Genomic DNA, 27,794 nt, shown 5'->3' with positions numbered 1-27,794 from the left:
AATGTGCCGCCTTAGAGAACCTATCGATAACCGTAAGAATCACAGTCTTCCCCGCAGACGAAGGCAGACCGGTAATAAAGTCTAAGGCGATGTGAGACCATGGTCGAGAAGGAATGGGAAGCGGTCTGAGACGACCGGCAGGAGGAGAGTTACCTGACTTAGTCTGCGCGCAGTCCGAACAAGCAGCCACGAAACGACGCGTGTCCCGCTCCTGAGTAGGCCACCAAAACCGCTGGCGAATAGAAGCAAGCGTACCCCGAACGCCGGGGTGGCCAGCTAACTTGGCAGAGTGAGCCCACTGAAGAACAGCCAGACGAGTAGAGACAGGAACGAACAGAAGGTTACTAGGACAAGCGCGCGGCGACGCAGTGTGAGTGAGTGCTTGCTTTACCTGTCTCTCAATTCCCCAGACAGTCAACCCGACAACACGCCCTTCAGGGAGAATCCCCTCGGGGTCGGTAGAAGCCACAGAAGAACTAAAGAGACGGGATAAGGCATCAGGCTTGGTGTTCTTATTTCCCGGACGATAGGAAATCACGAACTCGAAACGAGCGAAAAACAACGCCCAACGAGCTTGACGTGCATTAAGTCGTTTGGCCGAACGGATGTACTCAAGGTTCTTATGGTCAGTCCAAACGACAAAAGGGACGGTCGCCCCCTCCAACCACTGTCGCCATTCGCCTATGGCTAAGCGGATGGCGAGCAGTTCGCGGTTACCCACATCATAGTTGCGTTCCGATGGCGACAGGCGATGAGAAAAGTAAGCGCAAGGATGGACCTTATCGTCAGACTGGAAGCGCTGAGACAGAATGGCTCCCACGCCCACCTCTGAAGCGTCAACCTCGACAATGAATTGTTTAGTGACGTCAGGAGTAACAAGGATAGGAGCGGATGTAAAACGCTTCTTGAGGAGATCAAAAGCTCCCTGGGCGGAACCGGACCACTTAAAGCAAGTCTTGACAGAAGTCAGAGCGGTGAGAGGGGCAGCCACTTGACCGAAATTACGAATGAAACGCCGATAGAAATTAGCGAAACCGAGAAAACGCTGCAACTCGACACGTGACTTAGGGACGGGCCAATCGCTGACAGCCTGGACCTTAGCGGGATCCATCTGAATGCCTTCAGCGGAAATAACAGAACCGAGAAAAGTGACAGAGGAGACATGAAAGGCGCACTTCTCAGCCTTCACGTAGAGACAATTCTCTAAAAGGCGCTGGAGTACACGTCGAACGTGCTGAACATGAATCTCGAGTGACGGTGAAAAAATCAGGATATCGTCAAGGTAAACGAAAACAAAAATGTTCAGCATGTCTCTCAGTACATCATTAACTAATGCCTGAAAGACAGCTGGAGCATTAGCGAGACCGAACGGCAGAACCCGGTATTCAAAATGCCCTAACGGAGTGTTAAACGCCGTTTTCCACTCGTCCCCCTCTCTGATGCGTACGAGATGGTAAGCGTTACGAAGGTCCAACTTAGTAAAGCACCTGGCTCCCTGCAAAATCTCGAAGGCTGACGACATAAGGGGAAGCGGATAACGATTCTTAACCGTTATGTCATTCAGCCCTCGATAATCCACGCAGGGGCGCAGAGTACCGTCCTTCTTCTTAACAAAGAAAAATCCCGCTCCGGCGGGAGAGGAAGAAGGCACCACGGTACCGGCGTCGAGAGAAACAGACAGATAATCCTCGAGAGCCTTACGTTCGGGAGCCGACAGAGAGTAAAGTCTACCCCGAGGGGGAGTGGTCCCCGGAAGGAGATCAATACAACAATCATACGACCGGTGAGGAGGAAGGGAGCTGGCTCTGGACCGACTGAAGACCGTGCGCAGATCATGATATTCCTCCGGCACTCCTGTCAAATCACCAGGTTCCTCCTGAGTAGAGGGGACAGAAGACACAGGAGGGATAGCAGACATTAAACACTTCACATGACAAGAAACGTTCCAGGATAGAATAGAATTACTAGACCAATTAATAGAAGGATTATGACATACTAGCCAGGGATGACCCAAAACAACAGGTGTAAAAGGTGAACGAAAAATCAAAAAGGAAATGGTCTCACTGTGGTTACCAGATACTGTGAGGGTTAAAGGTAGTGTCTCACATCTGATACTGGGGAGAAGACTACCATCTAAGGCGAACATGGGCGTGGGCTTCCCTAACTGTCTGAGAGGAATGTCATGTTTCCGAGCCCATGCTTCGTCCATAAAACAACCCTCAGCCCCTGAGTCTATCAAGGCACTGCAGGAAGCAGCCGAACCGGTCCAGCGTAGATGGACCGACAAGGTAGTACAGGATCTTGATGGAGAGACCTGAGTAGTAGCGCTCACCAGTAGCCCTCCGCTTACTGATGAGCTCTGGCTTTTACTGGACATGACATGACAAAATGTCCAGCAGAACCGCAATAGAGGCAAAGGCGGTTGGTGATTCTCCGTTCCCTCTCCTTAGTCGAGATGCGAATACCTCCCAGCTGCATGGGCTCAGTCTCTGAGCCGGTGGGAGGAGATGGTTGAGATGCGGAGAGGGGAAGCACCGTTAACGCGAGCTCTCTTCCACGAGCTCGATGACGAAGATCTATCCGTCGTTCTATGCGGATGGCGAGTGCAATCAAAGAGTCCACGCTGGAAGGAACCTCCCGGGAGAGAATCTCATCCTTAACCTCAGCGTGAAGTCCCTCCAGAAAACGAGCGAGCAACGCCGGCTCGTTCCAGTCACTGGAGGCAGCAAGAGTGCGAAACTCTATAGAGTAATCCGTTATGGATCGATCACCTTGACATAGGGAAGCCAGGGCCCTGGAAGCCTCCTTCCCAAAAACTGAACGATCAAAAACCCGTATCATCTCCTCTTTAAAGTTCTGATAATCGTTAGAACACTCAGCCCTTGCCTCCCAGATAGCTGTGCCCCACTCCCGAGCCCGACCAGTAAGGAGTGATATGACGTAAGCGATCCGAGCTCTCTCTCTTGAGTACGTGTTGGGCTGGAGAGAGAACACAATATCACACTGGGTGAGAAAGGAGCGACACTCAGTGGGCTGCCCAGAGTAACATGGTGGGTTATTAACCCTAGGTTCCGGAGACTCGGAAGACCAGGAAGTAGCTGGTGGCACGAGACGAAGACTCTGAAACTGTCCAGAGAGATCGGAGACCTGAGCGGCCAGGGTCTCAACGGCATGACGAGCAGCAAACAATTCCTGCTCGTGTCTGCCGAGCATAGCTCCCTGGAACTCGACGGCAGTGTTGAGAGAATCCGTAGTCGCTGGGTCCATTCTTGGTCGGATTCTTCTGTTATGCAGATGAATGAGGACCCAAAAGCGACGTAATAGTAACAGAGTCTTTATTCCAGTATAAAACAAATAATGATACTCCTGGATATAAATCAATGGAAATCCAAAACAGGAAACTGAAATCCTCTCGTCAATAGAGAGGAACGACTGGAGACGCGACCACAGACTGCAGGTCGCTTCAGGAAGGCACAGGCCGTAGCTGACATAGACACCTGCTCACACGCAGCATCTGAAGAAGGCAAAAGAACACGACAGGGCGGAACAAGACACAGGAACTGCAAACATCAAACAAGAATCCGACAAGGACAGGAGCGGAAAACAGAGGGAGAAATAGGGACTCTAATCAGAGGGCAAAATAGGGGACAGGTGTGAAAGAGTAAATGAGGTCGTAGGGAGAATGAGAAACAGCTGGGAGCATGAACGGAACGATAGAGAGAGAGAAAGAGAAAGAACCTAATAAGACCAGCAGAGGGAAGCACAGGGACAAGACATGATCAAAGACAAAACATGACACTAGCACCCCGTACAGCCCTTCAAACCAACACACTAGCACCCAGCACAGCCCTTCAAACCAACACACTAGCACCCCGCACAACCCTTCAAACCAACACACTAGCACCCCGTACAGCCCTTCAAACCAACACACTAGCACCCCGTACAGCCCTTCAAACCAACACACTAGCACCCCGTACAGCCCTTCAAACCAACACACTAGCACCCCGTACAGCCCTTCAAACCAACACACTAGCACCCCGTACAGCCCTTCAAACCAACACACTAGCACCCCACACAACCCTTCAAACCAACACACTAGCACCCCGTACAGCCCTTCAAACCAACACACTAGCACCCAGCACAGCCCTTCAAACCAACACACTAGCACCTCGTACAGCCCTTCAAACCAACACACTAGCACCCCGTACAACCCTTCAAACCAACACACTAGCACCCCTTCAAACCAACACACTAGCACCCCGTACAACCCTTCAAACCAACACACTAGCACCCCGTACAGCCCTTCAAACCAACACACTAGCACCCCGTACAACCCTTCAAACCAACACACTAGCACCCCACACAACCCTTCAAACCAACACACTAGCACCCCGTACAGCCCTTCAAACCAACACACTAGCACCCCGTACAACCCTTCAAACCAACACACTAGCACCCCACACAGCCCTTCAAACCAACACACTAGCACCCCACACAGCCCTTCAAACCAACACACTAGCACCCCGTACAGCCCTTCAAACCAACACACTAGCACCCCGTACAACCCTTCAAACCAACACACTAGCACCCCGTACAGCCCTTCAAACCAACACACTAGCACCCCGTACAGCCCTTCAAACCAACACACTAGCACCCCGTACAGCCCTTCAAACCAACACACTAGCACCCCGTACAGCCCTTCAAACCAACACACTAGCACCCCGTACAGCCCTTCAAACCAACACACTAGCACCCCGTACAACCCTTCAAACCAACACACTAGCACCCCACACAGCCCTTCAAACCAACACACTAGCACCCCACACAGCCCTTCAAACCAACACACTAGCACCCCACACAGCCCTTCAAACCAACACACTAGCACCCCGTACAGCCCTTCAAACCAACACACTAGCACCCCGCACAGCCCTTCAAACCAACACACTAGCACCCCGCACAGCCCTTCAAACCAACACACTAGCACCCCGCACAGCCCTTCAAACCAACACACTAGCACCCCACACAGCCCTTCAAACCAACACCCCACACAGCCCTTCAAACCAACACACTAGCACCCCGCACAGCCCTTCAAACCAACACACTAGCACCCCGTACAGCCCTTCAAACCAACACACTAGCACCCCACACAGCCCTTCAAACCAACACACTAGCACCCCGCACAGCCCTTCAAACCAACACACTAGCACCCCGCACAGCCCTTCAAACCAACACACTAGCACCCCGCACAGCCCTTCAAACCAACACACTAGCACCCCACACAGCCCTTCAAACCAACACACTAGCACCCCGTACAGCCCTTTAAACCAACACACTAGCACCCCGCACAGCCCTTCAAACCAACACACTAGCACCCCGTACAACCCTTCAAACCAACACACTAGCACCCCTTCAAACCAACACACTAGCACCCCGTACAGCCCTTCAAACCAACACACTAGCACCCCACACAACCCTTCAAACCAACACACTAGCACCCCGCACAACCCTTCAAACCAACACACTAGCACCCCGTACAGCCCTTCAAACCAACACACTAGCACCCCACACAACCCTTCAAACCAACACACTAGCACCCCGCACAGCCCTTCAAACCAACACACTAGCACCCCACACAACCCTTCAAACCAACACACTAGCACCCCGTACAGCCCTTCAAACCAACACACTAGCACCCCACACAACCCTTCAAACTAACACACTAGCACCCCACACAACCCTTCAAACCAACACACTAGCACCCCGCACAGCCCTTCCACACATGTTATTAAATCATCTTGCCTCGTATCCTAGGCGGGAAGCCCTCTGGAGCAGGGTCTCTCCTGCGTTCTTGTTGACGATGAGCCTGCGGGCCTCGGGAGGCATGGGTCGGCTGGCAGGGGTAGAGGTGGGCAGCGGGGGGTTGGAGGGGGTTGGCGTGCGGTCCTGGGTCTCTGTAGGGCTGGGCAGAGGGCTGAGCTGGGGGGGCGGGGTGAGAGGGGGGGCAGGGGAGGAGTGGGAGTAATCCGACAGGGATGAAGACCTCCTCCGCTTCTCGCTGCATCGCTTTTCCTTGACCTGCTGTGTGTGATGGGGGGAGGGAGAGAGAGGGAGAACGTAATAAGAGTCTGCATGTCAGATCTTCCACAGAAATCTTCCACACACACATCCTGAGATAACGATATCCTCTTTCCTGTGGGTGTGTGTGTGTGTGTGTGTGTGGCTCGACAAGACGCTGCCCTACAGGCTCGTCCCATACTGACACATGGCCGTGGAGTGGGGGAACAGAACAGAGGAGGAGAGGAGAGAAAGAGTCTGAAAGAGGAACACGATACTGAGGTTATCAGAGCGCGGTCCCTCTTTCAGACTCCCCTTCCCTCTATTTTTACAGTCTGAGCTGCTCTCCTCCATCCCTCCCTCTCTCAGTCCCTCTCTGAGGAGGTTATCCTTTATGCCGTCCTCCACTTCCTTTCTCCTCCATCCCTCCCTCTCTCTCTCTCAGTCCCTCTCTGCCGAGGTTATCCTTTATGCTGTCCTCCACTTCCTTTCTCCTCCATCCCTCCCTCTCTCAGTCCCTCTCTGCGGAGGTTATCCTTTATGCTGTCCTCCACTTCCTTTCTCCTCCATCCCTCCCTCTCTCAGTCCCTCTCTGCGGAGGTTATCCTTTATGCTGTCCTCCACTTCCTTTCTCCTCCATCCCTCCCTCTCTCAGTCCCTCTCTGCGGAGGTTATCCTTTATGCTGTCCTCCACTTCCTTTCTCCTCCATCCCTCCCTCTCTCAGTCCCTCTCTGAGGAGGTTATCCTTTATGCTGTCCTCCACTTCCTTTCTCCTCCATCCCTCCCTCTCTCAGTCCCTCTCTGAGGAGGTTATCCTTTATGCTGTCCTCCACTTCCTTTCTCCTCCATCCCTCCCTCTCTCAGTCCCTCTCTGAGGAGGTTATCCTTTATGCCGTCCTCCACTTCCTTTCTCCTCCATCCCTCCCTCTCTCTCTCAGTCCCTCTCTGCCGAGGTTATCCTTTATGCTGTCCTCCACTTCCTTTCTCCTCCATCCCTCCCTCTCTCAGTCCCTCTCTGCGGAGGTTATCCTTTATGCTGTCCTCCACTTCCTTTCTCCTCCATCCCTCCCTCTCTCAGTCCCTCTCTGCGGAGGTTATCCTTTATGCTGTCCTCCACTTCCTTTCTCCTCCATCCCTCCCTCTCTCAGTCCCTCTCTGCGGAGGTTATCCTTTATGTCGTCCTCCACTTCCTTTCTCCTCCATCCCTCCCTCTCTCAGTCCCTCTGAGGAGGTTATCCTTTATGCCGTCCTCCACTTCCTTTCTCCTCCATCCCTCCCTCTCTCAGTCCCTCTTTGCGGAGGTTATCCTTTATGCTGTCCTCCACTTCCTTTCTCCTCCATCCCTCCCTCTCTCAGTCCCTCTCTGCGGAGGTTATCCTTTATGCTGTCCTCCACTTCCTTTCTCCTCCATCCCTCCCTCTCTCAGTCCCTCTCTGCCGAGGTTATCCTTTATGCTGTCCTCCACTTCCTTTCTCCTCCATCCCTCCCTCTCTCAGTCCCTCTCTGCCGAGGTTATCCTTTATGCCGTCCTCCACTTCCTTTCTTGTTTCTCCCTCCTTTTTTCCTACTCCTTCTTTCTGTCCCTCTATGGAGATTAGGGTCGCTAGTCTAGTCTAGGGTGAAGTGCTAATTATTCTCGACCACAGGTTGTGTGTGTGTGTGCACTGCGGGCCCTACACACACACACGTGGTGGCTGCGCGGTGGCGGGGCTAATAAATGTCAGCGCTTCTCCAGGGTCCCTGGCCGTGGCCTCGCAAAGTCATTTATAACCATGAGCACTGGCTTGTCACAGAGAGATGGGGGGGCGAGAGCGTGACTTGACTGCCCACCGCCAGAAATGCCCCAGGAAACACACGCACACCCAATTGTTACTCCAAAATGTAAAGCTCCTAACAAAAAGCTGATTCTCCTCATACGCTACCTTTGTAACACTGTTATAAGTTAGGCAAAGCCATTATTGCAACACACTGCGGTTACAAATTCTACTCATATATCTTCAACAACACTGCAGATACAAATTCTACTAATATATTTTCAACACTGCAATTACAAATTCTACTAATATATCTTCAACAACACTGCAGATACAAATTCTACTAATATTTTTTTAACACTGCAATTACAAATTCTACTCATATATCTTCAACAACACTGCAGTTACAAATTCTACTAATATATCTTCAACACTGCATTAACAAATTCTACTCATATATCTTGAACACTGCAGTTACAAATTCTACTCATATCTTCAACAACACTGCAGTTACAAATTCTACTCATATATTTTCAACACTGCAGTTACAAATTCTACTAATATATCTTCAACACTGCAGTTACAAATTCTACTAATATATCTTCAATACTGCAGTTACAAATTCTACTCATATATCTTCAACAACACTGCAGTTACAAATTCTACTAATATATCTTCAACACTGCAGTTACAAATTCTACGCATATATCTTCAACACTGCAGTTACAAATTCTACTAATATATCTTCAACACTGCAATTACAAATTCTACGCATATATCTTCAACACTGCAGTTACAAATTCTACTAATATATTTTCAACACTGCAGTTACAAATTCTACTAATATATTTTCAACACTGCAGTTACAAATTCTACTCATATATCTTCAACAACACTGCAGTTACAAATTCTACTAATATATCTTCAACACTGCATTAACAAATTCTACTCATATATCTTGAACACTGCAGTTACAAATTCTACTCATATCTTCAACAACACTGCAGTTACAAATTCTACTCATATATCTTCAACACACATTCCTGATGGTTGGCCATCCAGTTAGCATCAATAGTTGATGGTTGGTTATCCAGTTAACATCAATAGTTGATGGTTGGTTATCTAGTTAGCATCAATAATTGATGGTTGGTTATCCAGTTAGCATCAATAGTTGATGGTTGGCCTTCCAGTTAACATCAATAGTTGATGGTTGGTTATCTAGTTAGCACCAATAGTTGATGGTTGGTTATCCAGTTAACATCAATAGTTGATTGTTGGTTATCTAGTTAACATCAATAGTTGATTGTTGGTTATCTAGTTAGCATCAATAATTGATGGTTGGTTATCCAGTTAGCATCAATAGTTGATGGTTGGCCTTCCAGTTAACATCAATAGTTGATGGTTGGTTATCCAGTTAACATCAATAGTTGATGGTTGGCCATCCAGTTAATATCAATAGTTGATGGTTGGTTATCCAGTTAACAACAATAGTTGATGGTTGGTTATCCAGTTAGTATCAATAGTTGATGGTTGGTTATCCAGTTAATATCAATAGTTGGTTATCCAGTTAACAACAATAGTTGATGGTTGGCCATCCAGTTAATATCAATAGTTGATTATCCAGTTAACATCAATAGTTGATCGTTGGCCTTCCAGTTAACATCAATAGTTGATGGTTGGTTACCCAGTTAACATCAATAGTTGATGGTTGGTTATCCAGTTAATATCAATAGTTGATGGTTGGTTATCCAGTTAGTATCAATAGTTGATGGTTGGTTATCCAGTTAGTATCAATAGTTGATGGTTGGTTATCCAGTTAATATCAATAGTTGGTTATCCAGTTAACAACAATAGTTGATGGTTGGCCATCCAGTTAATATCAATAGTTGATTATCCAGTTAACATCAATAGTTGATGGTTGGCCTTCCAGTTAACATCAATAGTTGATGGTTGGTTATCCAGTTAACATCAATAGTTGATGGTTGGCCATCCAGTTAATATCAATAGTTGATGGTTGGTTATCCAGTTAACAATAGTTGATGGTTGGTTATCCAGTTAGTATCAATAGTTGATGGTTGGTTATCCAGTTAGTATCAATAGTTGATGGTTGGTTATCCAGTTAATATCAATAGTTGGTTATCCAGTTAATATCAATAGTTGATGGTTGGTTATCCAGTTAATATCAATAGTTGGTTATCCAGTTAATATCAATAGTTGATGGTTGGTTATCCAGTTAATATCAATAGTTGGTTATCCAGTTAATATCAATAGTTGATGGTTGGTTATCCAGTTAATATCAATAGTTGATGGTTGGTTATCCAGTTAATATCAATAGTTGGTTATCCAGTTAACATCAATAGTTAATGGTTGCTACATCTAGATTGTTATCCCTGATTGTGACAACGTTTTATGTAAATATTACATCCATGTATGAGATTATAAAATGCTATATTTGAAATGGGATCTGAAAACCCCTCCATATTTAGACACATTCTGATTTGACACATTCTGAAGACACGTTAAATGAACGTGACGCTTCTAAAAGGAAAGTAACATGAAAGACGTTATGATGCTTTATGATATAGATCTGCACATTGTGTGTGTTTGGACACGTCTGTCAGCGACGGCGCTCGCAGCAGCCAGCGAATGGCAAACAGGATACAGCCACCGCGTCTGCCCCGGAGAGATCTCTCTCTCTGTGTGTGTGTGTGTGTGTGTGTGTGTGTGTGTGTGTGTGTGTGTGTGTGTGTGTGTGTGTGTGTGTGTGTGTGTGTGTGTGTGTGTGTGTGTGTGAATACCGCAGCAGGCGGAAGGAGGAAGGAGGAGGAGAAATAGAGGAAAGGGAGCAGAGAGGCTCGGGGAGGAGGGCTGTGTGTGTGTGTGTGTGTGTGTGTGTGTGTGTGTGTGTGTGTGTGTGTGTGTGTGTGTGTGTGTGTGTGTGTGTGTGTGTGTGTGTGTGTGTGTGTGTGTGTGTGTGTGTACGTGGTGTGATTCTGCAGGTGCCGTGCTGACAGCTGCTGCGCTGGGTAATTCCTCAGGGCTGGACGGACACGCCAGCACACACACACACACATAACTCACACAGCACAACTCCTGCAGTATACTCAGTATTGTGATGTGATCTACATAGCCAGAGACAAGGCTCTCACAGACATGACACACCAGCCGAGGCCCATTCCTGCTCCCTGGGGTTGCTGTGTTTTGTGGAGAATGTGCTTCCATCACACAGTCCAGACCTCTAGAGCACACTCACCCTCCGCCCTCTTTCCCTTCCTCCCTCCCTCACTCCTTCCATCCCTACTCCTCTTCCAGTCTGGGGCGGATTGTGCTCAGAGCAGGGGGAGGTCACAGCAGCGACACACAAACACACACTCGCGGTGACCCCAAGCACACCTCCCTCTGAGCTTTCCCAGTGAGCTCCAATAAGCTCCATAATTGTAATAATCAACATGGTTGTGATTTGAAGCATATTTAAGGACCTCTGCCCGGGGGGGGGTTTCAGCCAATGGGAACACACAGTGGAACACAGAGGACTCGATCTCTCACACACTGGGAAAGAGGATGACAAAAAAACAGAGAGAGAGAATGTTTCTGCAAGAGTGTATGTACTCACCTTATTCTCCCTCTCTTCCCTCAGTTCTTCATTCCCCGGCCCCAGCCTCTCTCTCTCCCTCTCTTCCCTCAGTTCTTCATTCCCCGGCCCCGGCCCCAGCCTCTCTCTCTCCCTCTCTTCCCTCAGTTCTTCATTCCCCGGCCCCAGCCCCTCTCTCTCCCTCTCCCTCTGGCTGGTGTGTTTAGTCTTGCACTGCCGCTTGCCCTTGGGCTTGTCCTGGTCGCCGTGCCGACGGAGTCTGGGGGCCACCAGGTCCCCCGTTGGGTTGGGGTCATGGTCGGGGTGAGGGCCGGTGTGGGGGGGTCCCAGTCCCAAAGCGCTGGTCCTGCGGTGTTCTTTTAGCCTCTGTCTCTTGTCTGACAGCCGTGGAGGGCTGGGGGTGAGGGTGATGTGGGGGTGTGCAGGGGCCAGGGAGTGAAAGGGGGTGAGGGCAGGGGTGGTGGTCTGCAGGGGTGGTTTTCTGACAGGGGTGTTGGACGGGGTCCGGGAGAGGCGGTCCCGATGCGCTGGGGTCAGAGGAACAGACGGCAGCACCACTAGACAGAGGGAGGGATGGGAGAGGTTAGCTGATCAAGTCCCGGCAAACAGAACCATTTCCCACAGAGCAAATACAACCAGCTAAATTACACTACAAATACTACTTATCCCCTGGCACTACTGGGGTGGAGGCTTTTGTTCCAGCCCAGCACCAACACACCTGGTGGACCTGATACAGATAGAATGGAATATTGTTGGTTTCAAGGCCATGTGCAACAGCCAACACCAAGTGTCTCTCTTTTGTAGGATGAAAACAAAACAAGCATGTAGTGGACTTTCCTCCGAGGTCTCGTTAGGGAACGTGATGAGACAGAGAGGTCTGGGACTGAATGCTAGACTGACGTTCTCACGAAGACGTCCGTGGTATCTGGGGATTCTGATCTAGAGGAGGGGGTTATGGGATACAGGAGGGATATATGAAATATGACAGATAGACGGGGAAAACAGAGAGAGGTGAGAGAGATTGGGTGGGCAAGAGATGGAGAGTGATTGCAAAAGGGCAGCAAGCCTGCGAGACAAAGAGCGCGCGAGAGAGAGCGAGCGAGCGGGGGAGGGAGAACGAGCAGAACAAAGAGAGCGAGAGGGAGTGCAGGAGAGAGTGAGAGAGCGAGAGAAAACACAAGGGAGTGGGGGGACGTGAGAGGAGGGTGTGTGTCAGCTGTTTTCCATTGCGTGCACCAACAGCGGCATGAAACATACGGAATGACAGACCCTGGGTGCAGCTGCAATACACAGTCATACACACACTCATTTGCACGCACACACACGTGGTGAAGAGAAAGAGAGGCGGTTTCAGAGAGCCAGTGGGGAGGTTTAACTCGTCCATCTGGTAAATGATTTATCGTGCTGGGCGGGAGGCTCGCTGCAAATGGCCTTCCTCCTTTCTCCTCCTCCTCCTCTGAGGATATCCAGAGGGGAGAGGCCAATCCACCACACACACGCACTCGTTCTCACACTTACCTGGTCACACACCACAGCTCTTTTCTAGTAAATGGAGGAGGGGCTAAATGGAGGAGGGGCTAAATGGTGTGAGGAAACAAATGACACGTTCTATATTGTGTGCGTGTCTCAAGAACTCTATGGACAGACTGGGTACCATGACAACAATAGGCACATGTTCTGCTTACCACCAAACAATTCCTATCTGCAGAGAACACACACACACACACACACACAAGTGTGTTTGTACATGTGTGTGTGTCAACCTGTCTCGCAGTATGCAGGGTGATGCCTATTATCCCCTAGCTACCTCTGACGACCCCCCCCCCCCCCCTCCCAGCACAGGGAACAGTCCCCAGAGAGGTGTAGCGCACCAAAGCATGTGTGGTGTGTAAACCGCTTCCCTTCTCCAATAAGGTGTAATTAATACCCTGTACTGTTGTGTTTCCTGCTTAAAGGACCCACTTTAAACATCATGTCACCCTAAAGGTTTAACAGGGCTCTTATCTGCCTGGGGTGCAGCTGCACATCTTCAAATTAGTCAACGCACCCTGACAAACCCTGGGACAACGTGGAGGAGCGTTGAACACACCTCTAAACACCCTGACAAACCCTGGGACAACGTGGAGGAGCGTTGAACACACCTCTAAACACCCTGACAAACCCTGGGAAAACGTGGAGGAGCGTTGAACACACCTCTAAACACCCTGACAAACCCTGAGACAACGTGGAGGAGCGTTGAACACACCTCTAAACACCCTGACAAACCCTGGGACAACGTGGAGGAGTGTTGAACACACCTCTAAACACCCTGACAAACCCTGGGACAACGTGGAGGAGCGTTGAACACACCTCTAAACACCCTGACAAACCCTGGGACAATGTGGAGGAGTGTTGAACACACCTCTAAACACCCTGACAAAACCTGGGACAACATGGAGGAGCGTTGAACACACCTCTAAACACCCTGACAAACCCTGGGACAACGTGGAGGAGCGTTGAACACACCTCTAAACACCCTGACAAACCCTGGGACAACGTGGAGGAGCGTTGAACACACCTCTAAACACCCTGACAAACCCTGGGACAACGTGGAGGAGCGTTGAACACACCTCTAAACACCCTGACAAACCCTGGGAAAACGTGGAGGAGCGTTGAACACACCTCTAAACACCCTGACAAACCCTGAGACAACGTGGAGGAGCGTTGAACACACCTCTAAACACCCTGACAAACCCTGGGACAACGTGGAGGAGCGTTGAACACACCTCTAAACACCCTGACAAACCCTGGGACAACGTGGAGGAGTGTTGAACACACCTCTAAACACCCTGACAAACCCTGGGACAACGTGGAGGAGCGTTGAACACACCTCTAAACACCCTGACAAAACCTGGGACAACATGGAGGAGCGTTGAACACACCTCTAAACACCCTGACAAACCCTGGGACAACGTGGAGGAGCGTTGAACACACCTCTAAACACCCTGACAAACCCTGGGACAACGTGGAGGAGTGTTGAACACACCTCTAAACACCCTGACAAACCCTGGGACAACGTGGAGGAGCGTTGAACACACCTCTAAACACCCTGACAAACCCTGGGACAACGTGGAGGAGTGTTGAACACACCTCTAAACACCCTGACAAACCCTGGGACAACGTGGAGGAGTGTTGAACACACCTCTAAACACCCTGACAAACCCTGGGACAACGTGGAGGAGCGTTGAACACACCTCTAAACACCCTGACAAACCCTGGGACAACGTGGAGGAGTGTTGAACACACCTCTAAACACCCTGACAAACCCTGGGACAACGTGGAGGAGCGTTGAACACACCTCTAAACACCCTGACAAACCTTGGGACAACGTGTCTAGTCACTTACACAGAGGATGTGTGTGTGTCTGACTGAGGGGTGTGTGTAGCACAGGGGATGCGAAGGAGTGTGTATGTCTGTTACAAAGCGGATATCTATTTGTGGACCGTTGAGTGTGAGTGTGTGTGTGTGTGTGTGTGTGTGTGTGCTTGTAGGTTCGTTAAACAACCATTAGAATGCAACATGGCTGAGCCGTGATTCAGAGAAGAGCAGTTTGACTGACACACACCTCTGCATGTTCCATACGTCAGAGCCATGAGCACTCACACAGTTACAGTCTTTACTGAAGACAAGGAAGAAGGATACCATATCAAGGAGAGAGATAGGAGAAAGAGAGAGGCGAGAAGGAATGAACAGGTGACTAGCAGAAATAAATCAGAGACGCTGAGAGACGCTGAGATGAAAGTGAGAGACAGAGGGGGAGAAATACTTTGGCTGGCAGAGAGAGAAAAAAAACCAGAAAAAAGCAGAGAGAGAACTGCTGGTTGAACTACCAGTGTTATTAACGGTGGAATCTCACGCCTCATTATGCCCAGGCACGAGTTGCCACGGCGATATCGTTTAAGTGCCAGAGAGAGGTAGTGGGAGAGAGAGAGAGAGAACGTTGTGTGAGAGAGAGCAAGAGAGTCAGACAGACAGAGATCTCGAGAGGAGAGAGGTACAAGCCGTCTGTCACCCAGACAACCACTAACATGTCCCCAAAACGGCTGCTCCTGCCTTCGTTTCCACACCAACACCTTGTGTTTCACGTTCCCTGCTCAGCCAACTTCCCTGAGCTCTGTTCTCTCTGTAACCCCAAAGGGAACATACAACACGTAGCCTACGCTAGCTAGCTGGCGACAGGCCAATCTTCAAGGTCGTTTAGCCAAGGCAACACGCCCGTAGTCTACAGTGAAAAAGGTGGGAAATGGGAGCAAAGCTCATCCCCAAAATGTTTTACTAATAAAATAGGTGCAGTGAAATGCACAGTGAAATGCACAGTGAAATGCACAGTGAAATACATTCACGGTGCTGAATGCAGTGAGTGACTCAACGCTACAGAGCTGGAGTGGCTTTTATTGATGTTGAGTCAATAAAAGGTGTGGTTATTGTTCTTTATGGCCGGTTGTAAAGAACATGATTATCATGCATTCCACATCCACACAGCCCAATGCCTCCGTGACTCTACTGAAAACTGTTGTCAACATCTGCCAGAAAGGATGGTTGGATGGATTATTATTATACGAAACCCAAACTCTAGCGTACCTCGCTCGATGTCGCCGTGACCAAACGTTTCATGGCACCAGGCGTGGCCGTTGACCTCTGACCTGCGTTTCAGGCTCCGGTCTTCCTGTGAGGCAACCTTCCTGTCTGTGACGCCAACCTCGGGGCACCCGTTGGGCAGGGCCGTCGTCATGGCCATGCTTCCGTTGACCTCTGTCGACCTCTGGGTGGCGGCCTGCCATTGGCTGAGCTCCTGGGCGAGGCGGGGCTTGCTGAGTCGGAGGCCGGTCAGCTCGATACACACCTTGAGGTTCTTTAGTTCCTCTGGGACGGGCTCAGTGGGGCCTGAGGAGATGGACCACCAGGGATTAAATCAACGTTTGGGAAACCAAGTCAGTGTGGGTTGGATGATTTATGAAGTTCAGTCAGAGCAACAACCTACTGGAGATGAAAGAGAAAAGACACCATTGAGGCTGTAATGGTTCACCAGAAACCCTCTCCATCTCCTGTTCACCGTCCCTCCCCAAATCCAACAACACTTTCAAATACAAATCATCTGATAATGAACGGAAAACACAGGAAAACACATCTTTCTCAAATTACATTTGGGTGGAAAAATCCAGTTGATCTTTTCCATGTAAAGAGGCACGAATTGTAACGAAATGCGCTTGAATCTAATGAATTTAGTTGCATTGGAAGCTCAGCTAATAAAATAAGTTAAACATTTGTTTTTAAATGAAAAGCTGTGCTGTTTTGAAAGAGCTCACCTCCAACACCCTGCTAACAACAAATGGGAGCAATTCCACAGAGTTTTAAATAAAGTAGCGATGCTCAGAAGGTTATTTTGGGTTGAAACCAAACTGGTGTGTTTGTGAAGCTCGACACCGCAGAGCCCCTTGACGAATCACAGCTGAGTGTGTGTGTTTGTGTGTTTGGTTTCGTGTAGGCAACTGAACACAAATCACACTACATGAAAAGACTGAGAAAGACACCACCACAAAAGAGAACGACAGAGGGAGAGAGGAAGAGAAGGAGTGAGAGCCCAGCTACATGAAAGCAGATGAATCCAGGCAGGGGAGAGAGTGATGACAGACAGGATGGGGGGATTCTCTTGTCACTGAGCGAGGGATGGGGAAGGAGGGAGAGAAAGAGGAAGAATAAAGGAGAGGTAAATAGATCCATGCCGAGGGCCCTTACCGTTTGTTAGCCTGGCTCTTTTGGCTGGAACATCCATTGTCTCCTCCTTCTCCTCTTCTCTCTCATTTTCCTCCCGCTCTTTCCCCTGGCTGTCGGCCTGGAGTGGCTGGCATGGTTCCAGGGCATATGCGTGTTTCCTGCCAGGCACCGCGGTGGGCATAATGCCAGGGTTGGCATCCTTCTGGGCCAGCCATTCCACTGGGGCCGTGGGCAGGCTGGCAGACCACTCCCGTGGGAGCACACACACCCTCTCCTCTTTCTCCATCATCATCCCCCTCTTCCTCTCCTCCAGGTCGGGGCCAGCCTGCTCCCTTTCTCTGGGTGGGAGGCCCTCGGTGTGTGGGCATCGCTGGAGAACAGGCACTCTGTTGTTGGGGCACGTCAGCTGCACACCTGCACGCACACACACACAAATAGGGATAATCAAATACACTAAGCAGCACTGGAGAAACCACAGCACTCTCATCAAACTAAATCAGTTTAAAATGATGACTGCTGGTCCAGGCTCAAGAAGAGGTAGAAAATACTCCCCACACAAACAGCAGCCACTAACCAGCCCAGCAGCCACCCCTATGTTTGGCCGAGGCCCACCATGCTCTTCCCACACACAGAGGCAGCGAGAGAGAGAGAGGCAGCGAGAGAGAGAGAGAGGCAGCGAGAGAGAGAGAGAGGCAGCGAGAGAGAGAGAGGCAGCGAGAGAGAGAGTCAGCGAGAGAGAGAGCGACTGGGTCTTTCCGACTCCCTGGGCTCAAATTAGCTTCAAACATCAGCTCGGGCTGGCTTCCAGCTCTGCCCCCTATTCCCACCCACCCACTGCTCTCTCTCTCTCTCTCTCTCTCTCTCTCTCTCCCTCTCTCCCTCCCTCTCCCTCCCTCCCTCCACTGCATGTCCGGGGCTGTAAAAGGCTCCTTGAGAATGTCTCCAGGCAGTCTAAAGCAGCCGCTTGGATCAAAGGCAGCTGGTGGGGGTGTCTGCTCTCTCCATCGCCCGCTCTCTTTCAATTTTCCCCTTCTATCTTTCCACTCGCTTTCTCTCTCTCTCTCTTTCTCTGGCTGTAGCCCAGGCCCAGGCTACATGCTGTGCTGCCTCACAGGGCCCTTGTACTGGCCCAGACAGGAATACCCCGCCCTGCTCTGGGACACACCCATCCCCCTAGGTCCTGTCCTGCCAGCGCCCCAAATATCTCTCCATCTGGCAAACAGCATCATATGACTCACGCCACTCCGCTCGGCACGGCGCACACCCCATAACGACAGCGTCTGCGCCATGGCAACACACCACCAAGGGGGGGGGGGTCTCCATGGCAACGAGTGCCACTGCGTGCGATGTCCACTGGTTTCCAAAACATCCAGAGAGGAAGTTCACCCATGCCGTGCACTATGCCATAACAGCTATATGCCGTGCACTATGCCATAACAGCTATATGCCGTGCACTATGCCATAACAGCTATATGACGTGCACTATGCCATAACAGCTATATGACGTGCACTATGCCATAACAGCTATATGACGTGCACTATGCCATAACAGCTATATGCCGCGCACTATGCCATAACAGCCATAACAGCTATATGACGTGCACTATACCATAACAGCCATAACAGCTATATGACGTGCACTATGCCATAACAGCTATATGACGTGCACTATGCCATAACAGCTATATGCCGTGCACTATACCATAACAGCCATAACAGCTATATGACGTGCACTATGCCATAACAGCCATAACAGCTATATGACGTGCACTATGCCATAACAGCCATAACAGCTATATGACGTGCACTATACCATAACAGCCATAACAGCTATATGACGTGCACTATGCCATAACAGCTATATGACGTGCACTATGCCATAACAGCTATATGCCGTGCACTATGCCATAACAGCTATATGCCGTGCACTATGCCATAACAGCCATAACAGCTATATGACGTGCACTATGCCATAACAGCCATAACAGCTATATGCCGTGCACTATGCCATAACAGCCATAACAGCTATATGACGTGCACTATGCCATAACAGCTATATGCCGTGCACTATGCCATAACAGCCATAACAGCTATATGACGTGCACTATGCCATAACAGCCGTAACAGCTATAACACACAGCGTGTTGAAATATCTTCCCCTAATATAGACTCCAAATTCCTCTCCCACGCATTCTAATGGTGTGGCTTCATATGCAAAGCAGCTCCTGTTACGGAGGAAGGACAGGGAAGGGTTAAATATGAAGGCTGTTTTGTTACAATAGAGAGAAAAACCCCTCCGTCAGCCCTCATGAGGAAGGGAGAGAGAGAGGGAGGCTAGGCAGGTCGGGCGGATGTGTTTACCGCCCCGTATCCGCTGGTTACGAGCTGCTGCACCGTGTTACAGCTCTGGGGCTGTCCCTAGGCAGGGAGGAAGTACGCAGCAGCTCTTTGAGGTAGGTAGGAGTGTGTGTGTGTGTGTGTCTGTGTGTGTGTGAGAGAGAGAGAGAGAGAGAGAGAGAGAGAGAGAGAGAGAGAGAGAGAGAGAGAGAGAGAGAGAGAGAGAGAGAGTAATCGTGTATGTGTGTGTGTGTGTGTGTGTGTGTGTGTGTGTGTGTGTGTGTGTGTGTGTGTGTGTGTGTGTGTGTGTGTGTGTGTGTGTGTGTGTGTGTGTGTGTGTGTGTGTGTGTGTGGAGCGCTCCGGGTTCCTCTTACCGTCCTTCTCAGCCTCGTCTGTGAGGGCTGAGGCCCCTGGCCCCGTTCTGGCTGGGCCTTGGCAGCGTGCCCTGTCCTCTCCTCCATCTCCATCCCCCTCTCTCCGCTCGCACTGGCTGTCTGCCAAGTCCACCGCCGCCCCTCCTCCTCCCTCCTTCTCCTTCAGTTCCAGCTCAGAGAAGCGCAGCATAGCACGCTACAGACACACACACACACACACACACACAGTCATGAGACCGACCCTGCGCTGCTCTCTTTCTCTCTCTCTCTCTCTCTCCGCAAGAGGCCTCTTTCCCTGCTCCTCTACTAAGGGTCTGCGTCCCCAAAGGCCAAAGTGACTTCCTTCCTCCTTCCCTTATTTCCTCCCTTTAGTTATGGTCTCCTTTCCGTCATCTGCACTGACGTGGATGAAAGAGCTGACAGGGTGAACGCCAGCCTCTGGAGAGCTGTTTGTTATGTAGCCTTAACCTTCACCTGTCAACTTGTTGTGAGATCAGATCAGTGCAGAGTGAGGAAGGAGAGGGGGCAAGGAAAGGAAGCCATTTTAAACTCTCTGTTGACTCTCTCTGTAGCCGTTCATGCTTTACAGTGAGGTCACCTCAACAACAGCTAACAACATTGACATCAATAAAACAGTTATGGTGTGGTAACAGTAGTCCATGCCCCTTGTCGATTTCCTGACTGGCTGTCTTTAACAGAAACACACAAAAACAACGACAGAAAAGCCTGATTCTTCTACTACGCTCCTGAAACCGCAAAAACCAAAATGAAAATAATAATTTGTCAAATTTTGGAATAAGAAGTGTAAATGAACTGACCTCACAGTAAGCAGCAGGTTGACTTAATTTACTGTCCTCTTGTGTTAAGCCTTCCATCTAAGTAATTGAATTAAATGGGTGCTCAATATTTTTGGCCAGTCATTTCAGTCATACAACTGTCATTTCAGTATTATAGAAAACAACTGACATTCATTGATATTAAAACCCATCCTATTAACATCACAGTTATGCATATGAATTGATTTAATAAACAAGTCAGAGTAGCAAGGTAAACAGAGGTGTGAATTAAGCAATAAGGCCCAAGTTAGTGTGGTATATGGAGCACGACGCAACGCGGAGTGCCTGGATACAGCCCTTAGCCGTGGTATACTGGCCATATACCACAAACCCCCGAGGTGCCTAATTGCTATTATAAACTGGTTACAGTAAAAATACATGTTTTGCCATAACCGTGGTATACGGCTGTCAGCCAATCAGCAGTCAGGGCTCAAACCACCCAATTTCTAATAGCCTATAGATCAAATTCAATACAACAGGGTTTCTGAAAGCCAAATGCCAATCTAGAAAGACATGAACACTGGAGCACACAATCTAGAAAGACATGAACACTGGAGCACACAATCTAGAAAGACATGAACACTGGAGCACACAATCTAGAAAGACATGAACACTGGAGCACACAATCTAGAAAGACATGAACACTGGAGCACACAATCTAGAAAGACATGAACACTGGAGCACACAATCTAGAAAGACATGAACACTGGAGCACACAATCTAGAAAGACATGAACACTGGAGCACACAATCTTGGGCGTCATAGAAACCTCCCTGTTGGGCTCCCATATAGGAACCATTAATTCAGTGGTAAATCAATGACCAGGCAGCAGAGGCTGAGGCTGAGGCTGGGGAATAGGGCTGAGGCTGGGAAATAGGGCTGGGTGTAAGGCTGGGTTTGGGGAATGAGGCTGGGGAATGAGGCTGGGGAATAAGCCTGGGGTTGGGGAATGAGGCTGGGGTTGGGGAATGAGGTTGGGGAATAAGGCTGGGGTTGGGGAATGAGGCTGGGGTTGGGGAATGAGGTTGGGGAATAAGGCTGGGGTTGGGGAATGAGGTTGGGGAATAAGGCTGGGGTTGGGGAATGAGGTTGGGGAATAAGCCTGGGGTTGGGGAATGAGGCTGGGGAATAGGGCTGGGGTTGGGGAATGAGGCTGGGGATTGAGGCTGGGTAATAAGGCTGGAGAATGAGGCTGGGGAATAAGGCTGGGGCATGAGGCTGGGGAATAAGGCTGGGGTTGGGGAATGAGGCTGGGGCATAAGCCTGGGGTTGGGGAATGAGGCTGGGGAATAAGCCTGGGGTTGGGGAATGAGGCTGGGGAATAGGGCTGGGGTTGGGGAATGAGGCTGGGGAATAAGCCTGGGGTTGGGGAATGAGGCTGGGGAATAGGGCTGGGGTTGGGGAATGAGGCTGGGGAATAGGGCTGGGGTTGGGGAATGAGGCTGGGGAATAGGGCTGGGGTTGGGGAATGAGGCTGGGGAATAGGGCTGGGGTTGGGGAATGAGGCTGGGGAATAGGGCTGGGGTTGGGGCGAGAGCCGCTCTAGTTGCAGGGCTGTGTTGAGTCTGTTTAGCGGAGGTTGGGCTGCTAGCGGGGGCTAATCTCCACCGTCAGAGAAGGACTGGGAATTGGCCAGGATTCCACTAGAGCAGAGCTGAGAGAGCCAGGCTGTCTCTGCACCCCAGCGCTCAGCCAACAGAGCTAGGAGGAGGAGGATGGGGGAGAGGGGGAGGGAGGTTAACAGAGTATAATTTGAGGACAGAGGAGCCTTTTGGGGACTGGGAGAAGGGAGGGGGCTGGCTGCTCTACCTCTATTCCTCCCCTCCTTCACCACCATCTATCCCCCCATCCCCAGGCCTCACCTGCAGGTTAACAATAGCCCGGGGCTTTAAGAGCCCGACAGGCCGCCATGGCACACACACACACGCAGCCAGCAGCTTAGCTTCTGCCTGGCTGAGCAGCGCGGGAACACACACACACACAGCGTGTTGTGTTCACTCACTCTTTCTGCGAACTAAAACACCACTGCGGTGGAGGGCAGCTCCACGGGCTCATAGCGTGGGCGGGGGTGAGGGAGGGGGGAGGATTGTAGGAAGGGAGGGAGGGAGACAGAGGGGAGGCAAGGCAACGGCCAACAGTAATTATACTGGAGCTTGTGGAGACGGGGCTTGGCAGGGCGGCTTATACAGAGCAGAGAGCTTCGTACTTCCAACTCCACTGCTCTCTATAGACCACCATCTCCTTTAGATCTGCCCAGTGAAACCTGACTGGCTGAAGTCTTAGAAATACCCATCCTATCAGTCTTCCTTCCTTGTGGTCCCAACTGCTAAAACACCAGATGAAAGTCATCATCAAATCCCAAATCTTGATTTTCAATCAGGCGAGTTATTCCTGAGTTGGAACAAAAACACATACTGCTTCGCTGTAGGAACCAGGAAAGGACTATTGAGGATGATTTGAAAGACTTTAAAAGGGTTAGGTATGTATGTGTTCTGGGAGATTACCTGCAGTGCCCGCTGCTCTCTGCTCAGCTTGCTGGAGTCGGCGTACAGCTCGGTGGTGACACACTTGATGCGGTCACCAACGTAGCCAGAGGAGTTAGCGATGCGCTTGGCCAGGCTGGACCTCCTGGCCCTGGGGCAGCCTTGGTCGTCGTACTCCTCACCCTCGTGGGACTCCGTGTCCGTGTGCATGTCCTTGTCCAGGTCCGAGTAGTGGTCCATGGTCCTTTCATTCCTAAACCCAGATTCGTTCAAGGTGCGTTCCCTAGGAGAGTGGTCTGCGGAGGTGCGGTCCTCGCAAGAACGGACCCTACATGTACGATCCACACGTGTAAGGTCCCAAGAGCTGCGGTCCTTAAAAGTACAGTCCTCATGCGTATGGTCCCAGAAACTGCGGTCCCCAGAACTACGGTCCACAGAGGTGGGATCCTCAAAGGTACAGTCCCTGCTCTTAAGGCCCTCTAAAGATTGGTCTCTACGGTCCCAAGAGGTGCGGTCTCCAGAAGTCCTTGCGCAGCGAAGGGTCTGCTCTTCTGGCAGGTCAGAGATGGGGCTGCTCTCTGCAGGGCTGGGGCTGTCCTCCCCATGCCTGGGAAAAGGGCAGGGGGAGAGGGCTGGGGGCTCAGGACGGAGGGAGGAAGGGTGGAAGCCCAGCCACAGCTGGCTGCGTTGCTGCTGCTCTGCCTGCCTGTGGGCCTGGCCTGGCCTGAGTTCAACAGCCTGGCCGGTACGGAGCATGTGCTGAAGCTCTGCCTCTCTCCCCTCGTTTCTCCCGATACTCCCACTACCCACTGGTTTGGAAGGGTCTCCTCTCTTAGCGCATGGAGAGACAGCTTTAGTCAGGGGAGAGTCGCTGTCCCCATCGTCTTGGATTAAGTCGATACAGACTATCTCCTCTCTAGCTCCCGTCAGGGGATTGTGGTTGAGGCTCTTTGAGCCCAGGCCTGTGGACCTCTCGGTCTCTCTGTCCCCCCTGCGGGTGTGTTTAGTGTCTGGGGCCTGGGTCTGGGTCTGGCTCTTGTAGGCCGGGGCAGAGTCCTCGTGGTGCTGCCAAATCTTCTCCTTGGGCCTGGACCTGAGCTCCTGCAGCCGCTCGCTGGTCTTGAGGTCCAGGCCTGTGTGGGGGGAGGACATGAGGGGGTGGACCATCTCCTGGGAGTCATGGAAGGTCAGGTAGTCCCCGTGGCTGGGGGGGATGCCGTACGGGAGGCCGTGCTTGGGGGGCAGGCGGGGTGGGTACAAGCTGCTGCTGCCCAGCAGAACAGGGTGGGGGTACACTGGGCCTTTGCCTGGCATGGGCATGTGGGGCAGGGACATGCTCTCCTGGACCGAGTAGGGCAGGTATCTGTTAGCGTAGGCTAGGCTAGGGGGCAGATAGCCGTCACTCTGGGGGAGGTAGAGGTGGCTGGGGGGGTGGCCGGACGGATGGCCGTTGTCTAAGTGGGGCGGCTGCTGGGGTTTGAAGGGCATCTCCTGAGCCTCTGGTTTCTTGAGGGGTTTCAATGGCTTCCCAGAAGACGGATGGCTGCCCACTCTGTTGGAAGAAGGGGCTGTCTCAGAGTAGTTGGGGGAGGATCTTGGCCAATCACCGTTGACCTTGGGAGAGGGGGAGGCAGAGGACGGTCGGCTCCCAGAAGGGGCTACCCCAGCTGGGGCATGGCTGGGGACGACAGCCCCATCGACCTCACCTATCCTGGGACAGGAAGAGCTTCGCTGCTGCGGCGAAGACAAGTTCTCCAGGTTTTTATGTTTGATGACGGAGGGGTCTTTGTTGTGGTTGGCGTCTGAGCTGGAGCTGTCGTGGACCGGGGTCGGGCTGGGCACCACCCAGGAGGAGCGTAAAGTGCTAATGATCTCAGGCCTCTCAGGGGTTTTGGAGGAAGCCCCTGACGGGGAGAGGGTCTCTTTGAGGAGCTCCCGGCTGGGGGGTAAGCCGTATCGAGCCGCGGGCGAGTAGCCCAGCTTAGCCAAGGCCTCTAGTTTTGGGGGGAATCCGTTGGGGGAGCCTTCCAACTCCAGGATTCTGGCTGACAGATCCAGAGGCTTGTCCGCAGGGTCTTTGGCAGGAGCCTGTAGTACTGCTGGTCTATCAGAGGACAAAGTCTTTAAAGGGGACTGGCTCCGCTTCCTTTCCCCATTCCTCTCCACATTCCTGTGCTCTGAGCTGCTGCCCAGCTCTTTGGGTTTGGCTTTGTGGGTGTTGCTGCCGGACCGCACCGGGGAGCGGTGCTCAGAGGCTATGCTGCTCATGTAGAAAGGATGGGACACCGACGGGGAGGAAGAGGTGGTGGTGGTGGTGGAGCAGGGGGGGCTTCTGAACAGTGACTTCTGGATGTCCAAAGTGCTGTTGTCTATGAGAGGAGAGGGGGGAGGGACTGAGGTCTGGGGAGGGTGGGGGGCTGTGCGGGGGGACTGCATTATAAGTGCTTGGGTGGAGTCCACTGGTAGGCTGCTGCTAATGCCAGTCCCAGCACTGCTACTACTGGTAATACTGCTACTGTTGTGAATGATGGTGCTGCCAGAGCTCTTACTAGAGGAAGTCCGGCTGGACTTACTACTGCTGCTGTTGTTGTGCTGCCTGTCACTATGGGACTGGGGTTGGGACTGGGGCTGCCTGTCACTATGGGACTGGGGTTGGGACTGGGGCTGCCTGTCACTATGGGACTGGGATTGGGACTGGGGCTGCCTGTCACTATGGGACTGGGATTGGGACTGGGGCTGCCTGTCACTATGGGACTGGGATTGGGACTGGGGCTGCCTGTCACTATGGGACTGGGATTGGGACTGGGGCTGCCTGTCACTATGTGACTGGTGATGGGGTTGGGACTGGGGCTGCCTGTCTCTACTGTGTGATTGGTGATGGGGTTGGGATTGGGGCTGCCTGTCACTATGTGACTGGTGATGGGGTTGGGACTGGGGCTGCCTGTCACTATGTGATTGGTGATGGGGTTGGGACTGGGGCTGCCTGTCACTATGTGACTGGTGATGGGGTTGGGACTGGGGCTGCCTGTCACTATGTGACTGGTGATGGGGTTGGGACTGGGGCTGCCTGTCACTATGTGACTGATGATGGGGTTGGGACTGGGGCTGCCTGTCACTATGTGACTGGTGATGGGGTTGGGACTGGGGCTGCCTGTCACTATGTGATTGGTGATGGGGTTGGGACTGGGGCTGCCTGTCACTATGTGACTGGTGATGGGGTTGGGACTGCTGGTGGGCCTGGTGCTGCTGGTGAAGCTGGGACCCGTAGGTGGAGGCCTCGTGGTGGATCCGGGGCCCCAGGCCCTGGATCGGGGAGAGGGTGTTGGGGACCACCGTGGCCATGGGGATCCTCATAGGAGGGGCCAGGGGGGAGGAGATGGGGGCCGGGGGGTACGTGGGCATGTAGAAGAGGCGCTCTGCCCCAGCAGCGCTACCCCCCGCCCCTCCACACAGGGACTGGTAGGCCAGGTGCTGGGGCAGGTAGGGTGAGGGCTGGGACAGGAACGAGGCCTTGTACATGTTGAGGGCTGCGTATTTGGAGGAGTCCAGGAAGGGGTACAGTCCGGGGTCAGCGTACGGGTTTACTGCCCAGGGCAGTCGCAGGAAACCATTGCTGCCGTTGAGGCCCAGCTCAGAGGGTTTATCTCCAGGCCCCACACGCCGCTCCATCCCCAGGCCCTCACCTCCTCCACCAGGCCTCTGCAACCCGGGGGGAGAGCTCTTATACAGACCCACGTAACCGTTACCAGGCTTCCTGCCTTCCAAGGTTAACCCTTCGGGTTTGTAGACAAGGTCGTAGCCCAGGGGCAAGGAGGAGACCCCCTCCCTGGCTTTTTGGGAGGCGGACAGGGTGCGGATGCCCGGGTAGACCATCCCTCCGTGGACGCGGAGGCTCTCCCTCATCAGGCTGCTACGGTCCATGCCCAGGGCAGCTAGCGGGTTCATTCTGCAAGCAGCACTCGCATCCACCTGCAACAAGACAACACACAACGCCAAAGAGAGGGATGAGAGACTGAGCCTTATAGCACTAAAGGGATGATATTCTCATATACACATTTATGGTTTGTCAGTATACCGTGGAGTGCTATTAGACAAGCTCTTGTAATATTACATTAGAGAATATTAAAGTGAATTAACTCACTTTTGGAAATATAATAAGTAGAATTTCCCCACAATAAAAACAGATCCACTATCAACTTTTAAAGCTGTAGTAAGACCCTCTTAAACAGTTAACACAAATCAAGAGACCACTAGCCAGAGACGAGGGTATATTTTGTAGAATTTCCATTAGCAGCACATTAGTAATACATCTCCATTAATCAAGCACGGGGGGATTCATTTAACAGAGAGCTCCATTTTAAAAAGCCCTGTCTCCATACTGTAACCACAACACTTAAGAACACGTCTCCATACTGTAACCACAACACTTAAGAACACGTCTCCATACTGTAACCACAACACGTCTCCATACTGTAACCACAACACTTAAGAACACGTCTCCAGACTGTAACCACAACACTTAAGAACACGCCTCCATACTGTAACCACAACACTTAAGAACACGTCTCCATACTGTAACCACAACACTTAAGAACACGCCTCCATACT

At 51.4% G+C, this 27,794-nt stretch overlaps 1 protein-coding gene across 5 annotated transcripts in view; it reads right to left on the bottom strand.

Moving 5' to 3' along the window:
* bcor (BCL6 corepressor) overlaps positions 1–27,794 on the bottom strand; it is an 84,462-nt gene that overhangs the window by 38,255 nt on the left and 18,413 nt on the right. The window contains exons 3-9 of one of the 5 annotated variants that reach the window (XM_071330319.1): positions 23,208–27,155; positions 20,686–20,742; positions 19,868–20,063; positions 17,177–17,569; positions 16,022–16,324; positions 11,423–11,958; positions 5,800–6,078 (exon numbers count right to left, since the gene is read on the bottom strand). In XM_071330319.1, the coding sequence (XP_071186420.1) occupies positions 5,800–6,078; positions 11,423–11,958; positions 16,022–16,324; positions 17,177–17,569; positions 19,868–20,063; positions 20,686–20,742; positions 23,208–27,155 (5,712 nt within the window). The remainder of the gene's footprint in view (positions 1–5,799; positions 6,079–11,422; positions 11,959–16,021; positions 16,325–17,176; positions 17,570–19,867; positions 20,064–20,685; positions 20,743–23,207; positions 27,156–27,794) is intronic. The other 4 variants (XM_071330320.1, XM_071330322.1, XM_071330323.1 and 1 more) reach the window with 4 other exon arrangements.

Source organism: Salvelinus alpinus, chromosome 10 (assembly GCF_045679555.1).
Source record: "Salvelinus alpinus chromosome 10, SLU_Salpinus.1, whole genome shotgun sequence".
Classification (NCBI taxonomy): Eukaryota; Metazoa; Chordata; class Actinopteri; order Salmoniformes; family Salmonidae; genus Salvelinus; species Salvelinus alpinus.
Note: the sequence above shows the minus strand (reverse complement) of the source record. Positions and strands in the feature narration are given on the sequence as shown.